Here is a 23159-nt window from a genome sequence, read left to right as displayed (position 1 = left end):
GAAAATGTGTAGGTTTGCTGTATACATACCCCCAGATGCAAATTAAAAAAATGCACTGCAGGAATTGTATGACGCCATCAGCAGCAACATCACTAAGCTACCAGATGGAATCTTTATAGTAGCTGGTGATTTTAATCAAACAGACCTCAAATCTGCCTTCCCTAAATTCCATCAGCATGTCCAGATCCCCATCCCCAGGAAGTAATATCCTGGACCACGTGAATACAAATATTACTGACAGCTACAAAGCTCTCCCACGGCCCTCACTTTGGTCTATCAGATCATATCTCTCTGTTCCTTCTGCCGACATATTGTCAGCTGATAAAAAGGCTTAACCAACAGTAAAAACTGTTAAACTGTGATGAAGCCACAGCAGCTCTACAGGACAGTTTTGAGCGCACATATTTGCAAATGTTCAAAGATGCTGCCACTGAAGATAACAAGATCAATCTTGAAGAATATGCATCTTCCATGAAATCATATGTCAGCAAATGTACTGATGACGTGGTGATCACAAAGACGGTGAGATCATTCCCCAACCAGAAACCCTGGATGAATGAGGAGGTGAAGGCTCTTCTGAGAGCTAAAGAAGGCTGCAGGCTTTGAGACTACTCAACTCCTCCTTCGACGCCAAAAGATGTAGGATTTAGGATCACCTTAAAATATCATTTCTTCTTAAACTACGTTTAAGAAAAATGACATTAAAGTTGCCTTGTACTGTGTACATTGAGTTTACCTGTGTATGAAATGTTCGATACAAATAAAACTGCCTTGCGTTTCCTTGCCAAGCTTCATGCTCGTATGAACATACGAGGATAATTTTTACATATCACCATGACTATATGAAATGCCAAGTTTCACAGTCAACTAAAAATGGCTGACTTTCTGTTGAGTTTAGATAATACCTACATGAGAGTTTTTTTTAAGTCTGGACATAATGGCATTTTCTGTTCTGGCTTGATTCTCCCTTTGACCTCTTTCTTGACTTTCTTTTCTGGCTCTGCTTTCTATCACCTCACTCTGTCCTTCCTCTTGCTGTGCCTTGTCTTGTTCTCTCTTCTTTTTGCTGTCCCTTCTCTGACTCCAGTGCCTCTCCTCTCTCTTTCATCTCCTTGCCATTCCTGCTCATTTTCTTTCCTAGAACTCCAGAAACGTGAGATGGAGTGGTTCCCTCTCTCTCTTGGAGCTAGTTAGAATGTGAAATTGCTTTTCAGGGGCCACTATTGCAGAAGTTGGTGCCATGACTGAGGAGATAGGGCTTGGTGGGGTTGGATGGTCTTTTCTTATTAATCTTGTCCATGGCAGTAAACCACTTTCAGTTTGCAGCAGTGGTCTTTCCTCCCTCAGTGCTCACCACCATGTGAGGTGCCTAAAATGGAAATATTTCTTCCCTGGGTATCAAGGGACAAAATATGATGTAATACCTACCACATGGAATAAAGATAAAAATAAAGACAGCTTTATTTATCCCAAAAAAGTCAAGACAGTATAAAACACACACAGTCAACAGCAGCATTCAAACATAGCCATGTTGGTGTAACAGATTAACAGATGGACAACCTGAGTACCCAGCGACCCAACACATACAGTGACAAGAATAAAGTAAATTCATAAACCATGCTGCTCCCCAGATTTACCGCAGGGACCCTTTGACCATTAGTTAGCCCTACTGCTGTCAGCAGCATTTAAAAGTCTGATGGTGGAAAGTAAAACAATGTGTGTATCTATTAGGTTTTCTTAGAGGGGCAAGAAAGCGCTGTCCAGAGGGCATCAAAGAGAATTCACAAGAGAGAACATGGTCAGACCGACTAATAATTCCCTTAGCCTTCTTGACAACTCGTCTCTTCCAGAGGGAGCTCAAATAAGTCAGCTGGACACCAATAATTTTATAAACATTCTGGACAGTGCTGTCAGCTCTGGAAAAACATCATTATAAGGGAGACAAGAGATAAGCACTTACATAACAATGTGGCAGTTACTCAAACATCATGGTCATTACAATAATCCCTTAAAGACAAAACTAACTGCTCAACAGAAAAATTCCCTATAAGCATTTTATATTTGGCATCTAACAAAGTATTAAAACTTGCAGGTGGTTAATAATAATAATAGGAAGAAGAAGAATGGAAGGTTATTATAATGGAGTGTCACTAGCTGACAAAATATAATTTGTAGTTTCTATCAGCATAACCCTAGTAAGGAGCCAGTGCACACACCAACCCTCAAAGCATAATTTAATATTTAGCACAATAAATTATACAGCCAGTAACAGAGCAATGATTCAATGCAATAGTGCATAATTATTTGTTTTCCGTTTCCTCCAGCCTGACCTATTTTTAGTCAGTCTGTGTCACTGTTTAAAAAAGTTATCAACTGAGTCGGCTCTCTTGGTTTCCTCACTTAGTCATCAATATTGGGTCTCCAAAACCTACATAGTAAGTCCAGAGATTTCAATGTTACACACCACAAGGATTGAACAGCCAAGGTGCTAAATGGCTTGTTGGTGGATAAATGGCATGATGGATGGATGAAAGTAAGATCTGGACTGTGGGATGAACAGCCCAACAAAACGGCTGATTTTTTTTTTTTTTTTTTGGCATGCTGCTAGGGGTTGGAAGGCTAATGGTGGACATTTTAAGTTGGACCACTTCCTCTTGTGTGTCGGCTTGTGAGTATGCACCCTACTGCTTTTCAAAGTCATTCATTGTCGAGGGTTTTGTGTGTGATGTATGGCTTAAAATCTCCACTTTTGCCAGTCTAAGAGGGTGCTATGCAGTATGGAGTAGCTGAGTATGTCCATATCTCTCAGTCAAAAAATTGATGTAGTATACATCGGACCATATCTCGCTGCACACAATTCACCCACTATTTGATTTGAACACACTACTTATTCAATTTCACATGATACCTGGCATGAATAGTAATGATACAGCAATAGTAATTCAGAGAATACGGCTGTGTTTTATGATTAAATCATATATTTTGATTGTAAATAGGGTCATCAGAGTGCGTAAAAAAGCATCAAAATAGAGCTTATTCATCAGAAAAAAATTCCCACATCCAAACCCCCTTATAGAGGTTTGGCAGATCCAGACCCAGGAAATGCCCCTTGTTATGCATATTTTACCCAATCTTATTTCTCATCAGAGAAACACCTGAAGGATCTGCTGTGGTTTGGATAAAACTTGTTAGATGGAGCAGGATAGTCTTAATAGAACTGAAAAGGTGCGTCATAAATACAAGTTATGTACATGTATTTTTTTTTAAATCACAAATGTTGTCAGATCTACAAACAAGTGCAACCTAACTTCATTACAGAACATTTTCACTTTATCCTTTAAAATTCCTAAATACACATCCGTCTGTTATATTTTCTGTGATATTTAGGCTGATGATGCACTACATTCGTGTATTTGTCTTTGGCTCTTTATCCTCTTGATAATAATCTCATTAATCCTTCCCCCTGTGGATGAGTCAGTCTCCTCTCATTGTCTGTCAGGCTTTGGATGCATTAAAGCTGAAAGCCTGGAGTGCTACAAAGTTAATGGATGATGTTTTAAAGCAAAGCAGACGCAGAGTGTCCTGATTCTGTTCAGACTGACCAGGGTCATCCATTAGTGGAGTTGGCAGTTAGGACAAGAAGGGAGGAAAGGCTGAATGGACAGATGGTAGAGTTCTGTTTACTCTAGCACTCTGTTCACTCAAAATAGTGAACAGTAGCAGTATGATGACACATCTAATTCTGTTACTGCACATCACATTTTTTGTAAATAAACGAATCAAAGACAAGGGGAGGATTTGGACTTTTCTGAACATCATTTTGAATGGGATTGTATACCCTGACACCAACTTAAGGTGAGTTACAGAGCATTTCAGTGTATACCACACTAGTCAATAATCTTAATGAATGATTCTGTATGGTAACTTGGGGCTTAAATAACCTTAAGCGGTGGTAAGCGGTGAGTGACAGTGACAGCACAGCAAAGCTACCAGTTATTAAGAGGAATGCTGTGGTTGTCAGTGACGGAGTCTGGGGATCTTTAACATCTTCTCATAAAGTGATTATTTTTGTTAGCTGTTGAAGTCAAATTAATTTATTGAAACTTTTGGTAACCAGCTTAAAAATTCAGTAAAACTTTAGTAAATATTTAATTTAGTAAAATAATAATAAAAAATAAGAACAACTTTAAAGATGCATTGATTATTTTAGGCCACATGGGGCTAATATGTCAGCAAAAAAATTTAGCAGATACAATGCAACATTGGCATTTTACTTTTACTCTTGTTTCTGGCCACCTGATGAATGAGGCTTCAGTTTCACTTTTCTTGTTGCTCTTTACATACTAAATGCTGCACTACACTCACTAGGTAGTCGCTAACTTGTCTGTCTGCTTAGTGTTAGACAAGAAGTGAACCATGGATTATTAGAGTGTGTTTGCAGAAATATCTGCCTGCCGCTGCTGGTGACGGATTGGCTGGGATTGTAAGACGATAAAATGCTATAAATAAATAATTATAATATTTATAATATAAAAATAAATAAATAAATATAAGATGCTCACCTAGACCATTATGTGAATTACCAATATATTGTAATGACTTCAGGTTTTTCTTTAAATCTCCAATCAGAGTCAATGCTGTAACTACAGTGCTGTGCTTCTGTCAAATGCCAAACTATCATCATGGCCATCATCGGTGCTGGCTTTGAGGACCACTCCTTCAGTAGTGACGACAGTTACAATCATGTGTTCACAGACACAGAGACTGCCACAGTCAAAGGCTTGTACTTTCAGCGTGCTCACCTGCTCTGTGGGCCAACATCATGCGGGTATCTTGACCCCTCCCAGCAGGCCCTCATCAATGTGGGGGGGATCCGGTACGCCTTTCCCTGGAGCACCCTGGAGGATTTCCCCCAGAGCCGCCTGAGTCGCCTGCACTTCTGCACTTCTGTGAGGGAGATAGCAGAGTTTTGTGATGACTATGATGAGATGAGGCACGAATTTTTCTTTGACCGTGACCCTTTAGCTTTTCGGGCCATAATCAACTTCCTGGCAAAAGGAAAGTTACGTTTGCTGCGGGAGGTCTGCAATGTGGCCTTGCACGGTGAGCTGCTGTACTGGGGCATTGATATAGGACAGATGGAACCCTGTTGCCGCCACCGGGTGATCTGCTCTGTGGAGGAGGTGGTCGAGCACCAGCAAAAAGAAGAAGAGTGGCAGCAGAGAAGGAGGATACTGAGGGCTCCTGTGGCAGAGGGCAGCCTATTCCACATGATTGGAGAAGCAGTGGAGAACCCTCATTCAGGTTTAGTAGGGAAAGTGTTTGCCTCTCTGTCTGTCATCATGGTGGTGGTCACTGTGGTCAGCCTGTGCATCAGCACCATGTCAGACCAACAACAGGAAGAAGCCATGGTATGTATGAATCATAGCAATATGGATTTACTGTAAATTAAATTCCAAATCCAGAGCACTACCCAAACTCTTCTGAGCCTGTTCTACCAAAATAGTGATATGACCACAGCCTTGTTAAATGAGATTCTGAACCCAACCTTTGCAAGTTGTTTTAAAAATGAAATTATATTTGGCTTGCTGACATATTGAAATGGCTCTTAGACTGTTAACACTAGGTGACAGTGGTGTACATAGCTTGCATTCTTTTTTCTGCATCAAAGAGGTTTGAGCAGATTGAGTTAACATGCACAAAAAAAACAAAAAACAAAAATCAAGTAAAAGTTCTTTATTTCTATAATGGGCACAACAGGGAGAAGCAATCATCGGAAATTAGTATCTTAGTCCTCAGGCTACCTCTGTTATGATACATGATAAACAACATCACACAGGTAAGGACATAAAATAATGGCAGTTAAAAATAAAGGGGTAAAATATAAACTAATAAAATAAAAATATAGCAATATAAATTATAAATTAAATTGTGTAGACAGATTTACAAAGCTCACACAAACACACACACACACACACACACATATATATATATATATATAGGATATAACAGCATGAGGCTTAAAACCATTACAGAGGGTGGTGAAAACTGCCCCACACATCACCAGTTTGCCTCTATAACCCGGCAATGTAAGGCCAACAGGCCAACAGGATTATTACAGACACAAACAGCAGAAACTGTTCTGTCTGTTTCTGCCAGCCGATCCCTCAAAATCGCTGCATATATCACTCCACTTTACAGCTCTTCTTAACCATTAATTAGACAAACATTAACGGTCAATAGTAATGTTACCATGGATTGTATCAGTGTTTGAAGAGCGAAGAGGAAGTGTGAGTAAGTGTGAAGAGGAAATCCTGTCTGACCAGCATCATTGCTCATGAAATACCTCAGCAAAATTCTGCCTGATGTAAAAGCCATTGAACTTGCAGCCCAAGAGGGGTGCAGCTGTGACGGACCGTTTTTGTTAGGCTATACCACTGTTCAGTGGGGGTAAACAAGCTGTCACAGGTGTTACAAGGATGTGCAGTGAGACAGGGACACAGAAACACAAAATGTCGAGGTGACAGAGATTATGGCAGTGAGTGGACACACCCTGGAGAGATGTACTGTCTGATCAAACTAACTATTTTGAATCACACAGGCCACCAAAGTGGGGGCGCTGATTGAAAAGTTGTGCACTCTGAAAGCAATAGCAACATTTCTCCACATTTAGCCCTAAAACATAATTAAAAAGATGTGTGAATTTTTCAAAGTCACTTTTTAATCACATTTAGAGCAATATTTGCAAAATTTGTCGGATTTAGTCTTTCCTGAAAAAAATTGGTTAATGTCGCTGTAAAATGAAATGTTTAAATTTAAATCTAAATGTTATGTTAAATCTAAATATGATATGTTAAATCTAAATGTTATATGTTAAATCTAAATGTGATATGCTAAATCTAGATGTTCTATGTTATATCTCATTGTTGTTTGTCATATCCAAATGTTATATGTTAAATCTAACTCTTAAATCTAAATGTTAAACATTAAATCTGAACGTTTATGTCATGGTTCTTAATATTCCAACTACCCCTTGCTGCAGCATGTGGTATGGGGTGGGTACGGAAGTACGGTAAGTTGCTCATTGCCCTTTTTTCCATGTTTTTGAAAGAAATCACACCAATTTTTCAGGTTTTAAGGGGTTAATTTTCACTGCTTGATGATATGAATGAGTGTCTCTGTGTGTGTGTAAGTGTGTAAAGTGTGTAACTTTCTGTGACTACACACAGGATAATAATGATAATGATAATAATATATGATATATAATTAACACAATGTCAACTGTAGCACAATCTTCACAAATCTCTCTGAACTTAATCAACACAACATCGCATTTCCCGCAGTCCTTAAGTTTAAAACCCTTTGACTGTGTTTGAAACCGCCTACTATGCTAGGAGTATGTACTGATTTGGTCAAAATGCAGTATGCACTGTAGCGGTTATCAATAACTACGTTAGAATTCGGATTTTGCACTTGTTAAAGTAAAAGGGACACCACTCTCCATTTAGGAAAGAATTAAATTTTAAATTATGACAGTTTCAAAACATGTCATCACTTTAATCAATCTCACAATCTGTACTATTTATCCTGTATACATTGATCTTGTTTCTCTCATGAAATAATATCCACAGACTTGGCGACTTGGCGATAAATGAGATATTTTATTTAGGCAAATGAAATGATGAGTAAATAGAGGAAGTAGTATGACATATAAAGGACAGTGAACAAATGAAAGGAAACCTAAGTGATGTATGTTCAGGTGATGTAAATGATTAATTATGGATGATAGTGGGTAGAAATATATGACCGTCTAAAGCGTGCATGCGCGCTGAACGGTACTAAATTAGAATTTAGAAATATGGCATTAAAGCTTTACTATACGACATCATCTCTGATCACTACAAGATGTTATTCTGCCTTGTTTGGCCGACTTGATTAGACTTCACCGGGGAGGTCTAGGTTGTCGCTTCACTCCAGTGGAGAGCTGCTGCGCGTCTTCCAGACAAGGTGACCCGCTGAAAGGCGGCAGTGGCCGGTCAGGTGGAGTCGGTGTGCAGTGGTCTTTAACTGGCCTTGATGTCCGCCTCGGCAAACAGGTAAAAGTCTTTAAACAAAGTCTTTAAGGGCAGGCAACGGATGCTGATAGTTTGTGTAGCAGGTGTTGCTTCTAGATCCGTGGCAGAGTTTACGGCGGATCGCGGAGTGTCCTTATCAATTAAAACTCGCAGAAATAATCAAAAGTAGTCCCGTTGGCCCGTCCCTGAGCTACCACCTCGCGGGGACACGCAAACCCCTCCACCGCGAGGGGTTTGCGTGTCCGTGTTCGGGTTGGGGGACGGATCCTGACTGTTGTTTGTGCCTATGGTCCAAACAGCAGTTCAGAGTATCCACCCTTTTTGGAATCCTGAGAGGGGGTGCTGGAGAGTGCTCCTTCTGGGGACTCCTTCGTTCTGCTGGGGGACTTCAACGCTCACGTTGGCAACGACAGTGAGACCTGGAGGGGCGTGATCAGGGTTCAGATCAGGGGGGCCCCTGATCTGAACCCGAGTGGTGTTTTGTTATTGGACTTCTGTGCTCGCCACAGATTGTCCATAACAAACACCATGTTCAAGCATAAGGGTGTCCATATGCACACTTGGCATCAGGACACCCCGCAGTTCAATGATTGACTTTGTAGTCGTATCGTTGGACTTGCGGCCGTATGTCTTGGACACTCGGGTGAAGAGAGGGGCGGAGCTGTCAACCGACCACCACCTGGTGGTGAGTTGGCTCCGATGGTGGGGGAGGACGCTGGTCAGACCTGGCAGACCCAAATGCATTGTGAGGGTCTGCTGGGAATGTCTGGCAGAGTCTCCCGTCAGAAAGAGCTTCAACTCCCACCTCCGGGAGAGCTTCGACCATGTCCCGGGGGAGGCGAGGGACATTGAGTCCGAGTGGGCCATGTTCCGTGTCTCCATTGCTGAGGCAGCCGACCGTTGCTGTGGCAGTAAGGTGGTCGGTGCCTGTCAGGGCGGCAACACCCTAACCCACTGGTGGACACCGGCGGTAAGGGGTGCCGTCAAGCTGAAGAAGGAGTCCTATTGGGCCTTCTTGGCCTGTGGGACTCCGGAGGCAGCAGACAGGTACCGACAAGCCAAGCGGAATGCAGCGGCGGCAGTCACCGAGGTGAAAACCCGGGCGTGGGAGGAGTTCGGTGAGGCCATGGAAAACGACTTCCGGATGGCTTCGAAGAGGTTCTGGACCACCATCCAGCATCTCAGGAGGGAGAAGCGGTGCTCTGTCAACACTGTGCATGGTGGGGACAGGGCGCTGCTGACCTCGACTCGGGACATTGTGGATCGGTGGAAGGAATACTTCGAAGACCTCCTCAATCCCACCGACATGCCTTCCAGTGAGGAAACAGGGCCTGGGGACTCGGGGGTGGGCTCCTCTATCTCTGGGGCTGAGGTTGCCGAGGTGGTCAAAAAGCTCCTCGGTGGCAGGGCCCCCGGGGGTGGACGAGGTCCGCCCGGAGTTCCTCAAGGCCCTGGATGTTGTGGGGCTGTCGTGGCTGACAGGACTCTGCAACATTGTGTGGACATCGGGGCAGTGCCCTTGGACTGGCAGACTGGGGTGGTGGTCCCTCTTTTTAAGAAGGGGGACCGGAGGGTGTGTTCCAACTACAGGAGGATCACACTCCTCAGCCTCCCTGGTAAGGTCTATTCGGGGGTACTAGAGAGGAGGGTTTGCCGGATAGTCGAACCCCGGATTCAGGAGGAGCAATGCCGTTTTCGCCCCAGTCGTGGAACTGTGGACCAGCTCTGGACCCTTGGCAGGGTCCTTGAGGGTGTGTGGGAGTTTGCCCAACCAGTCTACATGTGCTTTGTGGACTTGGAGAGGGCATTTGACCGTGTCCCTCGGGGAGTCCTGTGGGGGGGTTCTCTGGGAATATGGGGTTTCGGACCCCCTGATACGGGCTGTCCGTTCCCTGTATGACCGGTGCCAGAGCTTTGTCCGCATTGCCGGCAGTAAGTCGAACTCGTTTCCGGTGAGGGTTGGACTCCGCCAGGGCTACCCTTTGTTATCGATTCTGTTCCTAACTTTTATGGACAGCATTTCTCGGCGCAGCCAGGGTGTTGAGGGGGTCTGGTTTGGTGACCTCAGGATTGGGTCTCTGCTCTTTGCAGATGATGTGGTCCTGTTGGCTTCATCAGGCCGTGACCTTCAGCTCTCACTGGATCGGTTCGCAGCCGAGTGTGAAGCGGCCGGGATGAGAATCAGCACCTCCAAATCTGAGGCCATGGTTCTCAGCCGGAAAAGGGTGGCATGCCCCCTTCCTTCCCCAAGTGGAGGAGTTTAGGTACCTCTGGGTCTTGTTCACGAGTGAGGGAAGGATGGAGCGGGAGATCGACAGGCAGATCGGTACAGCGTCTGCAGTAATGCGGACTCTGCACCGATCTGTCGTGGTGAAGAGAGAGCTGAGCCGAAAGGCAAAGCTCTTGATTTACCGGTCGATCTTCGTTCCTACCCTCACCTATGGTCACGAGCTTTGGGTAGTGACCAAAAGAACAAGATTGCGGGTACAAGCGGCCGAAATGAGTTTCCCTTCGTAGGGTGGCGGGGCTCTCCCTTAGAGATAGGGTGAGAAGCTCGGTCATCCGGGAGGAGTTCGGAGTAGAGCCGCTGCTCCTCCGCGTTGAGAAGAGCCAGATGAGGTGGCTCGGGCATCTAATTAGGATGCCTCCAGGACGCCTCCCTGGTGAGGTGTTCCGGGTACGTCCCACCGGTAGGAGGCCCCGGGGAAGACCCAGGACATGCTGGAGAGACTGCCTCACAGCTGGCCTGGGAACGCTTCGGGGTCCCCCAGGAAGAGCTGGACGAACAAAAGACAAACCCGACCCCGGATAAGCAGAAGAAAATGGATGGATGGATGGATGGATAGTCCCGTTGGGCTGACAAAGTCACTTTAAATTATTAATTTGAGTTTACTTAAAAAGTAATGCGAGAGTGTCTTTACTGACCAAAAGCTGGTATAAAGAAAAGCGTCAAAGAGATTTAAAAAGAAAATGGCGTCAAAAGTTAAAGTTCAGCAAAACTCTGGTGAGCTATGGCGGTTCCTCTTAGAAAATTGAGGAAAAAAAAAACTTGCGAACGAGGATACATGGGAAGCGCTGCAGTGAAAGGGAAAGAAGAAAGAAAGCAAAGAAGCTCTGAGCTGAGAGCTCACTCAATTTTTATCTCTGAATTTGGGGTGCGAATGGAAGGCAGGGTTAGCAAACTTTCGCGCCAAGTGATCGCACATCCGGCATTAATTTCTAAAAGACCTAATGTAATGTAATGTAAAAGATGTAATTCAGGAGGCGTCTATTTCTCCGTACTTTATGACGAATTACGTGATCTAACCTGTTGTGTGTAAATTCCCGTATCTCATCACCACTATAGTCTCATCACAGTAATTTCATATACATGTTAGGAGACCTAAAGGCAATTTATAACGTAACACATGACTCTGAAGATCCTTGGCTCAATTCTGTTAAATGACCACACACAACGTAAAATTATCCCATGCATTCTAACGAACTTGGTAATTACTTAGATATAGGATTACCTTCTAACATTATACAATGAATGCAAAATAAGATATAACTATAAAGTTGGTTACGAGATAACTGATAACTAAGGCCACTAGATGGCAGTATGGCTCCATCACAAAAAGGGAATGAAACATGTTTTTACTTAACTCATTCAAATTAAATGATAAAAGAATGGGAGTTGGTCCTACTTATTCATCAAAGCACAGAGATGATGATGCAGATGTTAGTCTGAACACAAGAATGCATAATGAATTTACAACATGTCCTGTCTTTGTCATCTCAGCAGGCGGGAAATGAGGTACTGAGAGTGGAAGTAATGAACGACTGTTACTTTGCATGCTTAAGTGACCCCAGGAGGTCATTTAGATGTCTTACATCCTGTTATATACTAGATGGGGTCTCAAGAATGCCTATCTCTCATGGCATCTTGAGCAGGAAAGCGTCAAAGGCTGACACTTTTAGTGGCTTAAAAGCAGAACCTGTTTGCAGATGTTAACTGAGGCGTCTCAACAAAGTTAATTTATAACCCTCTGTTTACACCTCTGGGTTCATAAAACAATTTCCCTATTTGTGTCCCCCATTTGAACAGGGAAAGTTGAACTCTGGAGTTCCCCAGAGGGAAAATGTAAAGACCACGCCAAGACAGTCCATTACAGCACACAAAAACGAAATTCACTGTAAGCCAGAAATACCCCGATGTCACACTAATTTGGAAAAAAATCCTCAGTATGCATCATACCAGTTTGCCTTGCCTACTGTTTCCCACAATGCATTGCACTTACGTTTACCAGTTGGAGCTGGAAAATGGTGGAGAGCGCATCTGTGGCTGTTGGACCCGTGGCTGTCCTTGAAGAATACAAATGTTGAGCCAACAGGGTTCCTTGGATTGCCCTAGTGTTACACTGTAATAATTAGGCCTTGTCAAAATCATATTTTTATCTTTCAAGGTCATTTATATTACTTCAGATGAACCACATGCCCATTTATGCTAATAAGAGTACAATTATACAGGAGACAAGCGAATTTTTAAGGCATTTTATTGAAAATATTCAGCTACTGTAAAGGGGATAAGGTTCATGATATGACCAAACCAATGTGGGCTTTAACATGAACAAGATAAAATCAACAAGTTTCATGCAATGATTGAAGCAGAATAAAGAGGATAATAGTACGTGTCCCAAGCAAAGCTAAATTAATACTGGGGGAGCAGTAATATGAACGTAACAGAGGTACATCTGGTCACTGCCAGTCTTTACAAAGGCATTATCCAGGTCATCACAGGTAAGCCTTCATCACTGCAAAAAAATACTAAATTACATATATATCACTTGTTTACTGTATTTCAAACCATATTCAAAAACCGGAAACCAGCCAGGCCTGGCTCAGCATACTGCAAAACGAACTGAACTGAATAGCCATACTGCATACAACTGTCCAATGCAGTATGCAGTATGTAGTGGATTACGCTACACAGTGTGGAGGTTTAAGGAAGTGAGGGGCTACCCAAACAGAATATCTGGGAGGCAAATAAAGAGTAGGATTGGATGTCCAACCCCGCCATTCCTCTGTCCGCAGCGAGGACCCTCTCCAATATTTAGCTAATATGCAAATTCACACTGCCGCTTAGCTGAAGTACCAAAATAAGAGCTCGATGTTTTGATGTTCTGTGTACATGGCGACCAACAAATTTTCACTCCACTGTTCAACTCTGCCTCAGTCCTGGCTTATGAAAAAAACTTTTGCCATGAGGAGAGTGGCATGCACCCCAGGGAAAGTGGAGATGGCAGGCCACCAGCCACTGGCGACCAGCCTTCGCTAGGTTAGGAGGTTTGCCCTGATTAAATTCTTCATGGCAAAAGTTTTCTCATATAAGCCTCCTCCTAGAGGCAGAGTTGAAGAACCATAAAGTCGACAAGGAGGTCTCATTTGTTTGTGATTTTCCTATTAATATTCCATATGATGCAAAAAACAGCAGGCATCTAGGTATTTTAACTTTATCTAATCTGGCTGTGATTCAAAAAGTTTTGACATTGCTTCCTGCAATGACCTGAAAAGAGAGTTGTGGAACTAAAATATTTGAAAAAACCCAACCCTCTGCAGGGTACTTTAGCAATCCAAGGAAACCGTCTGACTGAAATTTATCATTTAGAGGCCTGTAAAACTTACTCGGTCCCTTTGTCTTTTGTTGTTTCAACAGGGAAGATGCTCCCAAAAATGTCGCAACTTGTTTGTGGTGGAGTCTGTTTGTGTTGCTTGGTTCTCCTTAGAGTTTCTAGTGCGATTTTTACATGCACAGAGCAAGCTGGAGTTTGCCCGTGGCCCTCTGAACATCACTGATGCTGCTGCCATCTTGCCCTACTATGTCTCGCTGTTTGTGGATCTCAGTGATGAGTCTGTTCAGGACATCGTAGCCAGTACAGGGAGAAGCAGCCTGGATAAACTGGGTCTTATCCTGCGTGTGATGAGGGCGCTGCGTATCCTCTACGTGATGAGACTGGCCAGACACTCTCTGGGTCTGCAGACCTTGGGGCTGACTATCCAGCGCAGTATGACAGACTTTGGCCTGCTTTTTCTCTTTGTGTGTGTTGCTGTGACTCTCTTCTCCCCACTGGTACATCTGGCTGAGAGTGAGCTAGCTCCCAACGCTGCCAGGTCCCCCCAGCTCAGCTTCAGCAGCATCCCAGCATCATACTGGTGGTCCATTATCTCGGTGACTACGGTGGGATATGGTGACATGGTGCCCCGCAGCATCCCCGGCCAACTGGCAGCACTGATCAGCATCTTATCAGGGATCCTCATTCTGTCATTCCCTTCCACATCCATCTTCCACACATTTGTCCACACCTATACCGAGCTTAAACAGGAGAACAAGAGGCTGTGGAAGGAGGAGAGGGGTGCCGAACTCGCCACTGAGGCTGAGGAAAGCATGAAAGAAAGAGAAACTTGGCCTGATAACTGGCCAGAAAAAGATTTTTTTATCTGGTTTAGATGATCCTTATCACTTTTTTATGAGAGACATTGCAGTGCTGGCTCAGAGCAACTCTCCAGTGACTTGTTGAGTCCAAAGAATTACATTTTATACTACCAAAAAGTACCAAAAGTACGTGGACACCCCTGCCCAACATCTGTGGCCAACCTCATTAACAGTCTCATTCAGGTCATGGATATGTATCACTTTTCAAACTAAACCTTGTTTATATCACTGACGGGTGCTGGATGAGGATGTTACTGTACATTTAATTTTGCTTCAGCAATGCTGTCACTGCCCCGTCTCCTACAAATTACATTTATGTACATCTACTTTGAAACAGTAAATTAATGTTTTTTGGGAAACATTATCCTGACCAAATCACCTTTTCTATAAACATAGGAGGAATTGTTGCTTATGAACCTGACAAATTACAAAAATGCTGATGCCAAACACATCAGCAAAATGTTCACTTATAATGTATTTTGTTTGTTGTCTGCCAAAATTGGCAGTCTTTCAATGCATCATCTACTCATATTGACTACAGCTTTATTTGTTTTATTACCCTATTATTAAGATTTAAACAAAACTATGAACTTTCCCTTACCTTAACCAGTGATTTTGTAACCTAATCACAGCCAGGAGTCTTGACACAGGTGGTGTCACAGTCCTGCACTTTGTATGTACTTCCTGACCACCTCGACCTCTTCCTGTGAATCCAGTGTTACACATAAATGTAGTGTTTGTATTACTACATTTTAAGAATCAAAGTAACATTGTCTCTGTCTATAATTCATGCAATAATCACGTTGTCACCAAAACCTCATTAGGAATGCAATTTATAAATATACAAATGTAATCTTTAGAAGACAAGGTTGATTGAAACCAACTGAACATGAAATATGCAGGCTGTTTGGATGACCATTTGTCTTTTCAGGGGGTTATCATCAGCTGATTCAGTGGAAAGTTCACTACAGGGCTATTCAGTCATTTTTAGGAGTTTATAAATTTACATCAGTTTTGGCCATCAGTGGTAATGACAGGATGGGAACCCCCAAACAGCAGGCACGAATGTGAGATTCAACATTTGATACAGACCTTTAGTTAGAACAAGTTTTTATGGACATCCCTGGACTATGAAATCTTTGGGGCTTTTTTTGTTTAAGTTGTTTTTTAAAAAAAAGAATGAAAGAAATCGCATTGTGTTCTGCAAATTGTTTCTGATGTATAAAATGGTCTGCTGGTGTTTTGAAACAAGCCTAAGTTATGAGCACTTTGTCTCATTAAAACTGTGAAAATGAAATGTGAAATGTGAAAATGTGAAACAGAATTTAATGAAAAGTCAAAGATCTCTGTGTGCATAGTTACATGTCTGTAATATTTCAAAAAGGAGACCCATGACAGCAGAAGCCTGCACTATTAAGCAGGATCTGGGGTTAGTTAGGTAACTTAAGGGTCATCTCTGGGTTTTCTGTTATAGTTTTCTGTTCTACAGAACTGGTTTACTTTTTACCTCGACCTGCTCCAGTTAATCAGAGCAGGTTATATTATGAATTATATATATATAAATAAAAGCAAGAAGTACTGAGGCAGCACTTCACACTGAAATACTATAGGTCAAGATACTCATTTGTCAAGTCTGATTATTGGTTGTGTTTTGTCCACAAGAGAGCAGACATGTATGTATCTGTTCTTTCTCTAAACACAGCAGTCATGTGAAATTGGGAAACTTTTCAGTCATTTAAGAGTAGATAACATGGTAATTTTCCCTGCACACTGCAGTAAAATACCATGTCAGTCATTACACACTGAAAGAAGAAAGGGGGAGAAATCCAAATCAGTTGTGTCCACTGTTTTTGCCCCCCTGTCACATTTGCTAAACACTGGATGTGAAAATGAAGCCGTTATCTCAAATTCACTGTCTATGCCCCATGTTTGTGTGAGGCTGAGAGAGGCTTCTCATATGCAGTGGAGCAAGTGGAACATATTCATTATTTAAACAGGGAGGAAATGTATAGTTTTGCAAGCCTCGAGGACTAAAGCCCTATTGTTTTTGCTTAAACTTCTTTCTTTTTTTTTTGTTTTCTTCAGAATTGTTTTTGCTAATTCCTGTGATGTAGACCAACAGGGGGAGCCAAAAATGCAAAATGTGTACATTGCACAACTCAACTTTAAAGCTGCAGTTGGTAACTTCCAGGAGAGACACTGTGCTTGAATATTTGAAAGAGAACAACCTGCAGGTCCCTCCTCCTTCCTGTCTGCTGCTCCTCAGCCCTGCCTCCACATCAGTGTTGACAGCTCCTCTGAAAGGAAGTCGCTATTGGTTCTCCCAAAAGTCGCTAGAAGTCACCAGATGACATCATCAACTAAATTGCATTAAATGAAATTCTGAGAAAGGCAAAACTAATAGAAAAGGCTGACCAGGTAGTTAAAAGGTAGTTAAGGTAGTACAAACTAACTATTATGTATTTACAAAGTTGTTTTTGTTGCCATATAACCATAATTATTAATGTTATTGTCAAAATATAGCTTTTTCTCTTTTTCGTTTTGCAGTGACCTAATGAGTGCAGAGCAAAACAAAAACGTGGTCTTATAGCTTATATTTGTCCAGAGGAGGAGAGGGACAAGAAACAGACTGAGTGTGTGAGTGAGACTGACTGAGACAGAGAGAACCGTGTGAGGAATTTGGGGGTGTGAAACTAAAAAATAGTGAATATTTAAACAAAAAACGTCCATGCTGTAACTGTACAAAATCATCATCCGTGATTACTAAGCAACACACGCATGATTCATCTGCAGGGCCGACAACGGTCATGGAGTCGGCTGCAGGACAGGACTGCGGGGCTGCTGGTCAGACTAGCTGCAAAAGTGCTATATGAATGGTGACGAGGAGGAGACGGCAGCCACCCTCGCTGTACTCAGGTGACGTGTGGCCAACTCCTCAGGAAGGAAAGTAGCTATTGGCTGTCCTAAAAGTAGCTAGAACTCACTAGATGATGTCATCAACTAATCTGCATAATTAGTAATTAGCACATAATGGAGGTTATATGGTGGAGCAAGGATAAATGTCGTTAGAGAGACACAAAAAGGGGAGTAAAGAATAGCCTAAATATGTTTAGACCTACAAATTGACTTTAGTTGAACCTTGTTTTATTTCATGTCACAATTTGATCAAAACAATTGATAATAAAAAAAAGAACAAGAAACACAAAGCAGAACTGAATGGACAGCTGCTTTGAATTTTACAGGTGAAATAACTCACTTTTCAATATAAGACCTTTGACTTTAATACTTTTTCTAGACCCACATTTGGTATAAACCAGTATTGTCAAATGCTAGAATATCAAATTTGATCAAAATACAGCGTTTTGTGGGGTAGAATTGCTAGTTGTACGCCCAACCCTCCTCCATTATCCAGGCTTTGGACCAGCAAAGTGACACTGTGGTGGAATTACTTAGCTTTTTTTTTTATAATAGTTTTTTTTTTAAAATGGTTTTTATAAGTTTTTTGTTTTATTTATTTATCTTAGCCCTGTGCTCCACTAAGGAGCCTACAGGAATAAGTCATTATAAAACATGAAACAAAAATAAATAAAACATTTTTTCCCATAACTATAACATTTATAACATTTTTTATATAGACTGTTTTAACTTGACACCATAAACATTCTAAACAGACCCAAGAGAGGCATTAGAAACAAACTGTCAGTCACTGTGGCAATATGAGAAAATAACTATTATTTACCACTATGATTATTAAAAATAATAATAAGCTGGCCTAATACAGATTCATTGTTGTTTTTTTCCAGCTCCCCCTCCACACAAACAAACACACTGTGCTGGCTCACAGAGAGAGTGGATCATGATTTTGGTCAAGAGCTACTGAAGGAGCTGACTTAAATGAGTAAGCAGCTGATGTGCCAAAAATCTGCAAAACATCATCAGGCAGCTTGTGCTCATAGCAAGCGTCCCCAGACAGCCTCAGACCATATCAGACATACAAGATGGAGATAAGGGTCTGCAAGGACATCCGATTTCTGAGTTTGCTTTTTACCACACTCATCTGACTGAATACTCTCTCAACTTCAGCATTTGAATGTGGCAAGGACAAAACAGACACAGCAGCCATGGCAAGCTCCTGAAACGGGTCTATGTCAGCTGCATTCCTGAACTTCCAAACCTCACACCAGAAGCCCAATGTGTTTTTCGTTTCATTCCACTTATATATAAATACATGACACCATTGCTGCACAATCTTATCAATCTCAGCAGGAGAGTGCCTGAGGAGCTTGGCTATTTTTTTCAGTCTCTCCCGGGCTCTTATCATCTCTTATCGTTGGTGAAGGAAATGGTGAACGATGGTGGTGGTCAAAAACCTTGATGGCCAACACTGCTTCACTCAGCACTGACTTCAAAAAAGTCAGGTACAGGCCATTTTGAGGGTCACTGTACATGGAGTACAAAACCTCAGCCATATAGCAGTGCTCAGTGGATTTGGTGATGCTGAAATGCAATTCCAGCTCCTCTAAGGGTTTCTCCCCACAGCTGATGGTCTCATATATGGCCCTGTAGACTTCCCTGTGCTTTGGAGACACTGAAAACCAGTTTTAAGTCTCCCTTGCCAAGTACTCCACACTATGGGGGATGGTGTCATTGGAAGCATGACTTATAGCAAGCTGCAGAGAGTGACAGACACAATGGATGAGAACAAGATCTTTGAGGCCAAACTCCTCCTTCAGCACTTTATGTACCCATTGTTAACCCCTCAGAGTCAGAGACAGTGATTTTTGTGTGATACTGAAAGAATGACAATTACAGAAGAAACATTTACACTTACACGCCACTATTAAAGCCAGGGCGGGTCATCACTTTGTCACTTAAATACATTGGTGTCAAAACAAACATTCTCCAAAAGATCGGAAAAAGTCACTAGTGTTGTCAGTAGTCGCTTTTGACAATTTAAGTCGCCAAGGGGGTCTGGGAAGTCACCAGATCTTTCGACAAAGTCGCTAAGTTGGCAACAGTGTTCCACACTGCCTCTACAGACCCTCCCCTGCAGAGGAGGCTGTCATGCATGCGCAGGCTCGTAACTACGGCAACCTATGTGCCCAAGGAGACAACATAGCGAACACACCGGTAAGAGTGAAACACAAACAATAAAGCTACAAATACCTATTTTTAATATAACTGCTGCTAACTATATTTTATCAAGAGACATAGTCCTCATTACATTAGCTGCGTATTTATAAAATAAACTGTCTGTGTGATGTCGGTAACGTTACAGTGTTTCTGAACGTACGTTAACATTAGCTCTACATTGAACTGTTTAGCTAATGGTAGTTAGCACATTAGCTTCTACAGCCAGATAGAAGGCTCATGTGTAAATCAGCAGCTTATTTACATTTGTTGCTTTACAAGCTCACTGACATGTTGCTGATGCAGGTATTTTAAGAGCGTGACACTTGACTTCGCTGAAGAAATCACCCCCATAACATATGGGCAGGGAGAGGAGGGAGCAGGGCGTCTTATGGATCAAACACTCGAGGCCCTTGGCCTCTGCAGGAGGAAGCCTTGCGCCTGGCAGGGGGGTCTGTAGCCGACTGTCCAGATGAAGGAGGACAGCGGACAGTCTTGTCATGTTGTATAGCAGTGTAGGACCTCACAAGTGGCCATACTAGGCTAATGTATCTGGTCAATTCTTTACCGATTTCCAGATCCTCGTGGACAATACTACTACTGTTAACCTTATTACATGTAAATACCTTGGGTACTGTACTGTAAATAGATTGTTTCAGCCAGCTTTTATATCTCCAGCCATTATATAAATCAATGCTTTATTTTACCATTTCACTATGTGGCAGTGACGGTAACACAACTACAGCTGTGACAGGCACAACATTATTGCCCAACAACTGCCGCCTGTGCTTCAACAGCCACATAATCAGCAGACTGATAAATCATTTGGCCTTGAAAACGTATGTATAGCAGGTTCTATTTGGCAAAACAAAACAAACAAACAAAAAAACGTCAGCATGTGCTTTTAGCACTATAGGTGTTGATAACAGAAATGGTGGTAAACAGAGAGCTAACTCAGTCGTGATGACACTATTATAATGTGAGTGCATACATAAATATCATTTATAAACCCAAACTGACAAGACTGGGGTTGGGGTAATCAGTAAGATTTGTCCTAGGGCCAAAGTTTTTTCTCAAACACACACACACAGACACACACATGCATGCACGCACACACACACACGCACGCACGCACACACACAAAAAATTGTCTTGTGTGCTCATTGCACTGCAAACATTTCCATACAATAAAAAATACTTTAAATAAAAGAGTTGGTTCACACAGTTAATCCTTGAGACTTCAGTCCTTGCTGGCCTGTCAAGTCATGTCAAATAAACTGTATTCATAAAGCCTATTATCACAAATCACAGTTTGCCTCAGAGGACTTTACAGCATACGACATCCTCTGTCCTTAGACCCTCACATTGACTAAGGAAAAACTGCCACCCAAAAAACCCTAGAACTGGGAAAAGAAATGGTTGAAGCCTCAGGAAGAGCCATTGAGGAGGGATCGCTCTTCCAAGATGGACAGACGTGCAATAGATGTTGCAAATAACATTTAAATTACAGTAGATTACAAAATGATATATAGGAAAGAGAGAGAAAGAGAAAGAGAGGGAGGAAGAAAGAGGGAGCAAGGGGAAGAGATGGACAGCTACAATAATGGTAACAACAATAATCACATAAATATAATTTAAGATAGTATATAATAGCATGCAATATAACAGGCAAATATTGTAGTTTATGTAAGTGGAACCAACACCCACAACAAAGACGCAGCCAAAAACAGGCCACAGCAACAGCACAGCCATGACCACAATCCAAGCTGGGCCTGAGGTACAGCATCAGTGCAGCCACAGCACAAGCACAGCCAAAGGCAGGATCACAGCATCAGCACCAGCACAATCACAATCAAAATAGCATCAACGTATCAAAGAGGAAAGTCTTAAATCTACTCTTAAAAGTGGAAACAGTGTCTGCCCCCTGTACCGAAACTGGATTCTCAGAATGCAGTGCTCTGGAAATAGGGAGCTATGAGCTCTGAAAGATATGACCATTTAGAGCATTATAAGTGAGGAGATGGAGTTTAAATTAAATTCTGGATTTTACAGGGAACCATTGCAAAAAAGCTAAAACAGGAGAGATCTGATCTTTCTTCTTGGTTCCTGTTAGTATACATGCCATAGCATTCTTAAACAGCTGAATAGTCTTTAGACACTTTTTCAACCTGATAATAAGGGATTAGAAGAAGTAACTAGAAGGAACAAATGTGTGCACAATTTTTTATTGCACACATGTGTTCCCGTTAGTATACATGCCATAGCATTCTTAAACAGCTGAATAGTCTTTAGACACTTTTTCAACCTGATAATTAAATGACAAAACAAACACACAGCAATAAAATTGATCTTAATAAAAACAATAGAATTAAACAGTGTAATGTGGTCAGTGGGGATATGTGAGTGTGAACAGGTGAGTTTTTAGTTTGATTTAAAGTGTGGGAGGTAGTCAGTGTTGCGGAGGTCAGGAGGGAGTGAGTTGCAGAGCTGGGGAGCGGAGCATTCAGCAGCTCCCCAGCTCTGAAACTTATTCCCTCACCCCCTTGGTGACAGGACAGGCAGAAGGGACTGTGATGTGGATGGAAGAGGAGGATCTGAGCGTGCGGGCAAGAGTGGCAATGTGGTGGAGATCTGAAAGATATGGAGGTGTGAGCTTGTGGATGGTTTAAAAGTGAGGAGCAGCATTTTGTTAGTGATGCATTGTGTAAAGGGGAACCAGTGGAAGATGGGTGTGATGAATGCAGGGGCTTTGTGAAATGATACGGGCAGGTGAGTTCTGAACCATTTGGAGTTTATGGAGGTTTTTTGAGGGAGACCAAATCGAAATGAGTTGCAGTAATGGAGGTGACCTCCTTGTCGACCCCCTATCCCATTATATCTCACCTCATAAGACACTAGGGCCTTGAGGAGCGGGACCAGTGGGGCCAGTGGGTGGGGGGTGGGGCTGCATTATGGTGGCCTTGCCCTCCTCCCTGCTCTGGTCATTGCACCGCCCCTTAATTTTAATTGCACAGGAGACACTGAGGGCATGGGGGGCAGGTGGGGCATTTTGGGAGACTCCGCCATCTGCCAGCGGTGGGGCGCCCATGCCCTGGCCGTTCCCCCCAATTTTAAATTGCACCGTAGTCACTCACACATCTCATAACAACCCCTACATCTACATACACACACCTTCACATGCATACACCCTGCATCCATGTTGGACGGGGGGTCGGCCATGGGCGGGGTGGGGGTCTCCCACCGTGTCTCTCCCTGGCCCTGCAGGGCTGGATGGGGGGTCTGCGGTCTGGGGGAGGGGCGTCAGTCGCCGGTGGCTCTGGGTTGGTGGTCGGCCTCCCTGTGTGGGACTGGGCTGGGTGGTTGCTTGGACCCTGCTGCTGTGTGGCGGTCGCCCTGCCGGTAGTTTGGGTAGCTGTGGGATGCTCTGGACTCTGTCTGCGCCTGTGGAGGGTTTGGCCTCCGACTGGGCTGGGGGCCTGCTC

General features: G+C 42.8%; 1 protein-coding gene across 1 annotated transcript; it reads left to right on the top strand.

Moving 5' to 3' along the window:
- The first annotated feature begins 4682 nt into the window (after nt 1-4682).
- Nucleotides 4683-14565, top strand: LOC121945335 (potassium voltage-gated channel subfamily G member 4-like). Its single transcript, XM_042489463.1, has 2 exons — nt 4683-5411; nt 13771-14565. Exons 1-2 carry the CDS (start codon nt 4683-4685, stop codon nt 14563-14565), a joined length of 1524 nt encoding a protein of 507 aa, XP_042345397.1.
- The last annotated feature ends 8594 nt before the right edge of the window (nt 14566-23159 follow it).

Source organism: Plectropomus leopardus, chromosome 7 (assembly GCF_008729295.1).
Source record: "Plectropomus leopardus isolate mb chromosome 7, YSFRI_Pleo_2.0, whole genome shotgun sequence".
Lineage (NCBI taxonomy): Eukaryota > Metazoa > Chordata > Actinopteri > Perciformes > Serranidae > Plectropomus > Plectropomus leopardus.
The sequence above is the reverse complement of the archived record's forward strand: the minus strand, read 5'-3'. Positions and strand labels throughout refer to the sequence as shown.

Bases quoted from the DNA above. Each gene is read 5' to 3' on its own strand.
- LOC121945335 (XM_042489463.1), top strand. From the start codon at position 4,683: ATGGCCATCATCGGTGCTGGCTTTGAGGACCACTCCTTCAGTAGTGAC. The intron at 5,412-13,770 runs GTATGTATGAAT...TTGTTTCAACAG, and splicing joins AACAACAGGAAGAAGCCATG to GGAAGATGCTCCCAAAAATG.